Source organism: Galeopterus variegatus, unplaced genomic scaffold (genome assembly GCF_000696425.1).
Source record: "Galeopterus variegatus unplaced genomic scaffold, G_variegatus-3.0.2 Scaffold1029, whole genome shotgun sequence".
In the NCBI taxonomy this organism is placed as follows: Eukaryota; Metazoa; Chordata; class Mammalia; order Dermoptera; family Cynocephalidae; genus Galeopterus; species Galeopterus variegatus.
Window position 1 is genome coordinate 454,150 of NW_007727140.1, and position 10,266 is coordinate 464,415.

Consider the following 10,266-nt stretch of genomic DNA (forward strand, 5'->3'; position numbering starts at 1 on the left):
CTTTTGTATCATTTCTTTAAAAAGTATTTTTATATGTTGTATTTATTAATATTTTGTTTTCATTCCTTTTTTTTTTGAGATTTAATTGACATACCATAAAATTCACCCCTTAAAGTGTGGTGTTTTTTAGTATATTCATTTGTATCTTTTTTTATTAAATAATTTAAGCAAATTAATAACATAAGCAGTTTTGCAGAGGATATAGCAAAAGAATGTATTTTTTAAAAAGAATGAGTGTCTATTATTCAACTTAGCAGTTGTTAGTGGTCAGTTTTATATCCCATATGGACTTGGAAAAAATAAAACTTTTTGTCTAAATTTTAGCCTAAAATTTATGTACTTCTGGCCTGACCTTTCTTCTTCCTTCTGCCTGCTTGACAAGATGTAACTATTTCAAAAGCAAAACTCAGGGGAGGAATCAGGGAGAGGGCTTGATCAGATGTCACTGGTCTGAAGGCATTTATGTAAGACACTCTGGTTTCTTTTGCCTGATGCCCAAAGCAGACAGAGACTTAGGGGTGGAGTTAAAGGTTGTATTTCCAATATTTATATCTGGTGTTTATGATCATGAAAAATACTCATATTTTTTCTTTAAAGTGAGAACTGAAAGATGAATTGGTTGACAAGTTAGTGACCCTTCAGCATTTTCAGTGAGCTTATTTTCATCATTTTCCTTCCTTAACACCACTGTACGAAACTGTGGTATCTCAAGTCTAGTCATTAAAGCAGCAAGAGAAGGATGCAAGGACCCAGGAAAGTGATGTCTACCAATAGGGGCTGTGAATGTTCTGCCCTCACACAAAGCTCCCCAATTGACAGGATTTAAATCCCTTAGCAAAGATGAACTGGGCACATCCTCTGTAGCTCACTTGGCTTGGGATGGCTTGGGATGTTTTAGCTGGTTCTGGTTTTGTTTAGATGGTTTAGATGGTTTAGCTTCCCCCTTCTGCTTCCCTCAACAGCAGTGCTTCCTGGCTGATCCCCTCTAAACTTGAACCTCCTCTCCAGTGAACAGCCCTGTTCCACATTTCCCTCCAGGAGAATCCCATGTAGCTGGTCTCAGCCGAGTGTTAGAAGCAAAGCCATGGATCTGTTGGTCATCCTGGGAGCTTTCCCTCCACCTTCAGACTAGAATAGGGCCCCCTTATATTTCAAAAGGCATGAAAGTTTTTGTATCTTTGATATTATAACTCCCACTCTGGGAATTTCCCCCCAAAGAAATGAGACTATACATACAACAATAATATACAGCAAAAGAAGACAGGTTAGGTAAGTAATGTTGAGTCTACTCAAAGGCCTATTATGTATCTAAGGTTAGGAAAACTATTACCAACAGTAAAATATTTGTCATTTGTTAATCAAACAAAAAAGTAAGGTGCTAAGTTATAGCTATATTATGACTACAACCATGGGAAACACACACAGGAGAAAGACTAGAGAGAAATGCATTCAATGGTCACACGGGCCATGGTACAGAAGCCAGGAGGGTGCCATCCCACACAGAGGCTGTGCAGTGAGAATACTTAAGTTTGAAGCTTGGTCCCACCACTGAAAGCTCCATGACTAAGAACAAATTATTCGGAACCTCAATTTACTTTTAAAAATAAGGATATTTAATAGTGTCAATCTCAGGACTATTGTATAGATAAATAAAAGTTTATGTGAAGCTTTTAAAACAGTATCAGGCCATCATATATTAATAACTCAAATGTTAGTTATTGTAAAATAGAATCACTAGATTTTTTTTTCTTGTATTTGTAATTACAGGTATACATCCATGTGAAGGTTTAAATCCCAGCTTCATCAATTTACTGTCTGTGTAACCTGGGCAAGTTATTTAACTCCTCTATGCTTCAGTTTGCTCATTTGTAAAATGGAAATAATGGTACCTTTCTGAGTCATGGTCCCCTCCTGCCCGTGACCACCCCAACCACAGCTGTTCACAGCATGACACATAACTTTAAAGTTGTAAACTCCCATTCAACACTCTGAGAAGGAGACATCTAAGATCTCTATTTCTGTAGGCTTAGGGTACCTTATGAAGTAAACATTCAACTACTCTGTCTAAAACACTGGAAACAGTATAAAAGTAATTTATCATTAGGTAATCAGCTGTCTTATATCTGAATTTATTTTAAGGGATCTTTTAGAAGTACCTTTTCAAAAAGTTTGTATAAATTATATGTTGTCTCTTTACTAAATGTGTCCTGAACTAGAATAAAATCAACTTGTGAGCAAGAACGGTGTTTTATACTTCTTTTGACTCTCACTAAACCTGGCACATTACTAGGAACATTTTAAGGGTCAATTAATGCATGCTGGTTAGACAACCATGGCTAAAGATTATGTTTTAGCATGGAATTGATAACAAATGAGCTTTAGTTATCACATTTACTTTCTCCTAACATCTGCCTTACCCAGAAACAACTTAAACCACTTCAAATTCTTTCAGTGAAAGTATAGATCACAAACACCAAGGTATCTGACTCTTTTATTTTCTATCGGTTGCTATTTGTGGGGTCACACTAGTCAATTCTAGTTACTCTTCCCGTAACAGAACACTTTTCTGCTTATGGACTCTGAAAGAGAAATTGCAAACAAACAGAAAACCAACCTTTTTAGACATACATAAAGAATCAAGAATTTTCTAAAAGTATAATCTGAAAGTCCTATTTCTACCTTCTGTCTAGTATGCATATTGTCATTCTCACTATTCTACTAGAATATGTCTTCACATTTCAAACTGGATTACTCTTTTAAAATATTGGATTACATTCAAGTACTAAAAACAAGAACAGTGCATTCTATTGAATATTTTTGCATGTTCTTATTGCAATACTAGTTAAAACACCAGCAAATAATTTTTTACACATTCAGTAGCTCAACAAATGCATGATACTTTTAATTTGACTGAAGTTGCAAGTCAGTTGGTGAAAATGTATGAAATTGCAGCACTAATTTCTGAAATAAAAGGACGGAAATTCCTCTTTCCAACTTCTCCTTCCAGTCCATCACTACTCCGCATGTTCCTGCTCTTGTCCTGGAATTAGCCACCGAATACTCTCTGTTCGAATGGTCGCATACATAATAAAACTAATTAAAAAGAATAAGGAAAATACAAGCAACCAGTCCACACTTTTTATCAGAGTACTGGGAAGAGGGCCTATTTGGTCAGCTTGAGTTACCACCACATTTTTCTTGGCTTCTATACCTGAAAGAGAAATCAATTGTTTCAAATCAGTTAGAAAAAGCACCTGCCACAGACTTCTCTGAAGTATTATGCATGGTATGCAAAATGACATGCAGTCCTAAAATAAACACCACCACTAATATATCTGGGATGGATTTCACTTGCCTGTCAGTTTAATTTGTAACTTGCCTTTCTCCCCAATGCATCAAAGGATCAGGAATCCATTCAGCTATTCAAAGCTAAAACACTACAATTTCTGAGAACTCATTAAGAGGTTTCTTAGACAATGCATTGTTAAGAGTTGCCTTTTGTGCTCTTTTGAGACCAAAATTCAACAAGTAACTAGTAAAGGTACTCTCAGAAGTCTACAGAATGTTTTCACAGGTTAATTAATGCTAAATTCAAAATGCTTTTAAATTTACAGAAAGAATTGTTAGACCAACTAGCCACCACTGGGATCAGTGATTACCAAAGATGCTGTGACTCCTAGATTTCAGTTGTGTTCTAGGTCTTCTTAGTGCATTGAACAAAATGAGTCCCACTCCCCACATCAATCTGAATGACAATTGGGAATCCACTGCAAGACTTGAAATAGCTAACCACCTTGTAATATCCCAGTCTTACGCCTATAGGCTAACTCAGCTCTTTGTTCTTTAGTGCTTAGATAAAAGTGACTACATGCAGCTTAATATATATGAAAGGTGTGTTACAATTTGTATTTATTTCCAGTGAATATTCTTCAGGAAGAAGTGGGGTGCTCATAATTGAGGCGAGCTAACTCAGCTCTTTGTTCTTTAGTGCTTAGATAAAAGTGACTACATGCAGCTTAATATATATGAAAGGTGTGTTGCAATTTGTATTTATTTCCAGTGAATATTCTTCAGGAAGAAGTGGGGTGCTCATAATTGAGGCATTAAAGCTTTTGAGGAGTGAACTTTTCCAGTGGAAGAGACTTCTCCAATTTACAATGCTCAAAATTTACATACATTAAAAAATAAGGTCATATGTTTTGGCAAATATTAAGAAAATAGCATCTGCAAATGAATTAATAAATGGAATACTACTCAACAATAAAAAGGAACAAAACATAACCAAGGCAGTATCTCACAAGCACAATGTTGGGTAAAATAAGCTAGACAAAAAATAATACATACTATATGTCTCCATTAATATAAAGTTCAAAACAGGAAACACTAGTCTATGGTATTAGAAGTCAGGATTGTGGTTATCTTCAGGGAGGACAGGAGAAGTGATGCTGAAGAGGGGCTAGAAATGTTCTATTTCTTGATCCGAGTACTGGTTATTGTTCACTTTGTGAAAATTCATCACCCTGTACACTTAATGATTTATGCACATTTTTGTGTAAATATTAAAATGTAAGTGAAAAATATATGTTAAAAGGTTTCTATAAGTGGCTGGCCAGCTGCTAAAAATAAAATAAAAAGTACCTATAGGTGAAGTGTATGGTATGTGAATTATATTTCAATAAAGCTGTTTGGTTTTTCTTTAAAAAAGCATCTATAAACATTAAAATTACCTATTCATGTTGAACTTGCCATTTATTAGAAGATATTTAACAGGATCATAACAGTTCATTAGAAAAGTATTACATCTCAAAATCAATCTTGAATCCTTCACTTAGGATAAGGATTATAATAGATCAAAACCCACAGAAGGCACATACCCCCCACTACAAAATATCTTCTTCCTCAATATATTATTTCTACATACCCGTCTGATTAAAAATGAAGATTTTCAGTGTTTCCAATGTTCGATCTGTATGGTTAAATCTAGCCATTGGTTTAGCTCCTTGAAATAACAAAATGTTAGGAACAGCTACAGTGCCAAACCTAGTAGAAAGACTACAAGAGAAAGAAGTCAGTCAGAAAACCTAAATTAACGATGGGCTTTCTCACACAATTACCATATCAGAATGGACAGAAATAAATGAAAAAGGATCAGTTTCACGTGACCTAGGGAGGTTTCTGATATTTAAATTTTAGGCTTTTAGAGGGCCGCCCGTGGTGGCTCACTCCGGAGAGTGTGGTGCTGATAACACCAAGGCCACGGGTTCGGATCCCATATAGGGATGGCCAGTTAGCTCTCTTGGGAGAGCGCGGTGCTGACAACACCAAGTCAAGGGTTAAGAGCCCCTTACCGGTCATCTTTAAAAAAAATAAAATAAAAAATAAACTTCAGGCTTTTAGTTTGTTACTGACGTCTTTCCTTATGGGTCTTGGTTCGGGGCATTCCTGTTCTGCAATCTGAGTTGCTTTCTATTACAATATAGATGCACCCATGACATGATTATTTCACTATTTAAGTTCCTAACTGTGAAAACATCAAACAAAAAATGCTAATTCATGGACAAAGCACACTGGCAACTTACTTGACAGAAGAAATTTCAAAGTCTTCAGAATACCCCTCCTCACCACCCCTCAAAAAAGATCAACTTATGGTAAGCAATTAGTTTGGTAAGTTGGCACATGGGAATATATGATCTAACAAACACCCCAGGAAGTGTACAATTAGGGCAGGATGACTTGGAAGTAATATGACTTTTACATAACACAGACCAGTGGTGATCAGCTCTAGAGTCAAAACACTCGGTGTTCAAGCCTCAGTTTCCCCATTAGTAAAATAGCAATATTGGATAATCAGAATTTTTCTCCTTTGTAAACACGCTGACTTAAATATTAACATAAGAGGCAAACACACGTCCCAGCCCATATAATAAGAACAAGTGTCCACTTCTCTATAATTAAGGCACCATACCAGGCACTATATGGAGGTGAAGGAAAGAAAGAACAAAGCAAACAGTAAAAGCCTATGGTGGGGTGGAGGGAGGTGGTGGGGGCAGACAGTGCCAGACCCCAAACCAAAGAGTACTAAGAATGCATGGGGGCAGTGGAGGGCCTGTCAAAGCTGGACATTGACCTGAACTGTCCTCCCAATCAGTCTGTTTCCCTGGGCCAGGCCACTTAGTCCTGATGCCCATATGAGAATTACTAATTTGTGGGGAATTTCTTTCTTCATAAACAGCTTCAGGTAAACATTGGCAGATACATTCCCATACTGAAAATCAGTGGAGTGCAAATTAATAAGGTTTTGCTCTACTTCATTTTTCTTCATCTTCCAGACACTTCTAAATATTAACATACAAACTCCCTGTGCCCTGCTAAGAAGCATCCAATTTAGAAGAAGAGGGGGAACACACAGTTTATAACCCCAGCACAGTCATAGCACTTCAGGGAAATACAGAACACCTTAACAAAGTTCTCTGTACCTTATTTTATTGAACATTTAAAAAAAGACAAAAGTTTGCTGGTAGTCATCCTCAGGGTGGGGGGTGGGGAGGAAGAGAGAGAAAAGCTCAGTGAACTTTAAAAGAAATATAAAACAAAGGTAAATGTTATTTTAAAGAGCTAAATTAATTCATTATTTTATTGTCTACTGCAGAACATGCATGCAAGAATAAATGTAAATCATAAGAGAGAAAGAAAGAAGGAAGAAAAAGGAAAGGAAGGAAAGAAAGAAATCCTAAGTAGACACAGAACAGGGGTGCTGGGAGTTAGATTGCCAGGGGTGGGGACCTAAACTGTAGGTTAAAGTCAGAAAGGAATATCCTACTGTGATGCCAACTGTGCTAATTCAGTCTGGCCAGGACCCTAAAAATTCCTCTGGCTCCTCCCCTGCCATCAGGTGCCATCACCTGCCACCTTTAATTTTTTTATTTATTTTTATTTTTTAAAAGATGCGGCCCCACCCACCACCTTTAAATCCCCCACACAGAGAACAGGCCTCTTTCTTTAAGAGAGAAAGAAAGTGATGCCACCAGCTCCCTCAAGAGTTTGACAACCCTCACTACTCACTCCTGCCTTTCCCTTCCTTCAGTCCTGTTCCAAAGCTCATGCCCACCTCCTCTATTTCTAAGCTAACTAATTAAAGCCTCCAAATAACTATAACCATCAGCCAAAAGGATGAGACACAAACCCCACCCAGGGAACATACCTGCTGTGCTGAGATGCATCCAGTGCCAAAAAATGAAGAGCTGGAAATGCCCGGGGCAGAGAATTAAAATGAGGGGCCAAACTGGCAGAAAATCGGCACCATGGGGTGTAGAATAGGACTAGGGTACAGTCACTACCGTTTGGATTTAGAAAATCCATAAGATCCTATGGTAAAAGAAACAAGTGTTAAAGTCAGCAGTAAATGTACATGTACACTTTTCTGGAAGGTTACCCAAGAAACAAGAAATACTGCTGCCTCCAGGGAGAGGAGGGAGACTGTGCAATGTACCCTCAGGAACCTTTTGTATTTAGAACCATATGAACCTGTGAATCAGCAGCAAAGTACTATCAGATGCCACATTATAAACTTTCCTCTAAGCTTTCCTAATATTACTACAGAGCTATTCAATTATTTTTCATAATTCATCAATTCAAATACTAAATGCTCACAGGATACAGGCCACTGCCCCAACCTTTCAACTGTGCATCTCAATCTAAAATGGCATTATTAGAGCACTATGATCTCAGATCCAAACTATAATCTCAGTAGAGCTGGGTCTATACTAAGCAGTCGGATCAATATATTTTGTCACGGGGCTGGCCAGTTAGCTCACTCCATAGAGCATGGTGCTGATAACACCAAGGTCAAGGGTTCTAATCCCCATACCAGCCACCCGCCAAAAATAAAAAAATTTGGCCAAAGGTTAGTTCAATTCGAGGGTGCACCGCCCCTGCCACCATCTGTTTAAACTGTAACTCAGACTGTTTAAACTGCTCTCTCGTGGTCATGTATGACCCGTGAAACAGTCCTAAAGAGCTGAGGCACAGTGTCTACTAGTCACTCAGAGGGAACATGAGGCCAGCACTAGCCCCTGCCCTTGGAGGAGCGACACGCACTAAATGGACTGTGCCCTCCTTGACAGCAAGCAATCACAGCTTTCAAAGCTAGGATCTACTTCTCTTTTATAAGCAGCCTGAATTCATCCTGTTCTTCTGGCTTCTTAACCAGCCTACAGAAATTGTCAGTCTTTATTTCAGTATTCCCTTTGGAATCACCATTTTTCCAACTATCTGGAAAAGCACGGCTTGGTTTAGGAGAATGGTTTCAGCTCTCACTCCAGAATAAACAGTGGATTCACATTCTTTAGAGGAAAGAGAAACTATCATCAATATTTTAATGAAAACATATTTTCTAGGGGCATCGCTAGTCTAAATAATGCTAAATTACAATTTTAGTAATTCAGATATTTTTAAGTTGTCTCTATTATAAATACTTCATTTGGAAGAAGAAAAACGCCGTGATTCTGATGTCAAGCACCTATCTGTCCACTGGGATTTTTATCATGAGTCCTGGTGGTAAAATTACTGCAAGACGAGTAGGCTTAGGCCACCTAAAAAGCCTAATCGACACTAGTTATATTTCCTCCTTTCCCTATAAACATCATAGACAGCAAAGTCAATTTTCACTGGAGCAGTCATTAAATGCTATTCCAATGCAATATGATAAAGATTATGACTCTCCCTTTGAAAGTTGATAGAGTATTAAATCATAAAATTAACGTGCTAGAAAGGAGAAAAGTACTATATAATTTTTTTTCTTACCTGTGACATATTCAAAATTTTCAGAGTAAAATTTTCTAATCCCGTCACATTTCTCTCCTCACAGGTCACCTTTGGGGATTTCAGACTTTCGGTGTTATTGGCGTCCTCTGTCGGGGCTGGGTCGGATTCTGGCACTTCTGGCTCTGCGTAATACTCCTCTTCCCTATCAGGGAAGTTTGCTCTAGCACTGTCCAGAGAGTAGAGGCTCTCTCGGAGGTCACACCTCGAGTCTTCCTCTCCTCCAGCATCACAGGTGCCACTGCTGTGCCCTGAGCTCAGTTTGTCCTCAGCTTCCCCAGGAATCACAGACAACATCACCCTGTGGTCACCATGGGTGTCCAGTCCCAGCACTGCATCAGCCTCTTCTGCTGCCCTGTCCTGGCCCATCGGATCATGTGGGGGCTCCTCTTCACTCAGGTACACAACCCCCACCTGCAGAGGGTGAGCAGGCTTCTCCTCTGACAAGTGACCACTTTCCTCTGCAACTAAACCATGCCAGCATGTTCACAGTCATATTTGACTTGAAAATAAATGATCCCCAAAGAATTACAGTCCTCAAATATGAAATGTTCCCTTTCTATTAAACTATCAGAGAGCCACCCACCATTCTCCAGTTCAGGAAGAAGGTCACAGAGCATACTAGATTAATGACTATTAAATAAATAAGTGGATAAACACACAGTTTACATGAACCCTGCAGCTTGCCATGTGGATTATAACCAAAAATATTCCAGTGGAGATATCCAATTAAGAAAATATAAACTTGTTAACATTTTTATTTGTTTGATAAGAATACTCAAGAAACTACTAACAGTTTTGTGCAAGATTCTACTAAGGCAAAGCATCTTTGCACACATTGTAACAGCTCTGTGAGATAGGCAAGACAAGCATTATCTACCCCACTTAATAGATGACCAAGTTAAAGCACAGAGAAGCTAAGCGTGGTGCCCGATGGCACATAGCTAGTAAGCAGCAGAGCCAGGTCTGGAAGCAAAATCTTTTGGCTGTTACCCAGAATAGGCCTTATCCTCCCTGCCATGATACCTTGGATACCCCAGAACAAAGCTCAAGAATATTTATAGGAATACTAAAATATCCAGTGTTCAACAAGGTAAAACTCCTGTCTGGCATCCAATCGAAAATTACCAGACATTAGGCTGGCCGGTTGGCTCAGTTGCTTACAGTGTGGTGTTGTGATCCCCATATTGGCTAGCCACCAAAAAAAAAAATTACCAGACATGAAATATAATCCATAATGAGAGTTACCAGCCAATCAAAACCGACCCAGAACTTACACAGATGTCAAAATTAGTAGACAATGATATTAAAATAGTAATTATAACTGTGTTACATATGTTCAATAAGTTAGTTTAGGATGTTAAAAAAAAAATCTTACTTCTAAAGATGAAAACTATAAAAAACTACATGTATGAGATGAAAACTGCACTGGATGGGGTTAACAGC

The 10,266-nt window shown here is 38.2% G+C and overlaps 1 protein-coding gene across 1 annotated transcript; it reads right to left on the bottom strand.

Annotated features, from left to right (window-relative positions):
- Positions 1–1,590: 1,590 nt before the first annotated feature.
- LOC103591787 (thioredoxin domain-containing protein 15) lies at positions 1,591–9,293 on the bottom strand. The gene is made up of 4 exons (XM_008574303.1): positions 8,803–9,293; positions 7,202–7,365; positions 4,922–5,052; positions 1,591–3,211 (listed from the first exon to the last, which is right to left on the bottom strand). The coding sequence occupies exons 1-4, from the start codon at positions 9,187–9,189 to the stop codon at positions 3,015–3,017; spliced, it is 879 nt and encodes a 292-aa protein (XP_008572525.1). The 5' UTR covers positions 9,190–9,293; the 3' UTR covers positions 1,591–3,014.
- Positions 9,294–10,266: the final 973 nt, after the last annotated feature.

Coding starts and splice junctions, on each gene's coding strand:
- LOC103591787 (XM_008574303.1), bottom strand. CDS start 9,189: ATGGGCCAGGACAGGGCAGCAGAAGAGGCTGATGCAGTGCTGGGACTG. Junction 7,366..8,802: donor AAATTTTGAATATGTCACAG/GTAAGAAAAAAA, acceptor CTTTTACCATAG/GATCTTATGGATTTTCTAAA. Junction 3,212..4,921: donor CTTCATTTTTAATCAGACGG/GTATGTAGAAAT, acceptor TTTCTCTTTCAG/GTATAGAAGCCAAGAAAAAT.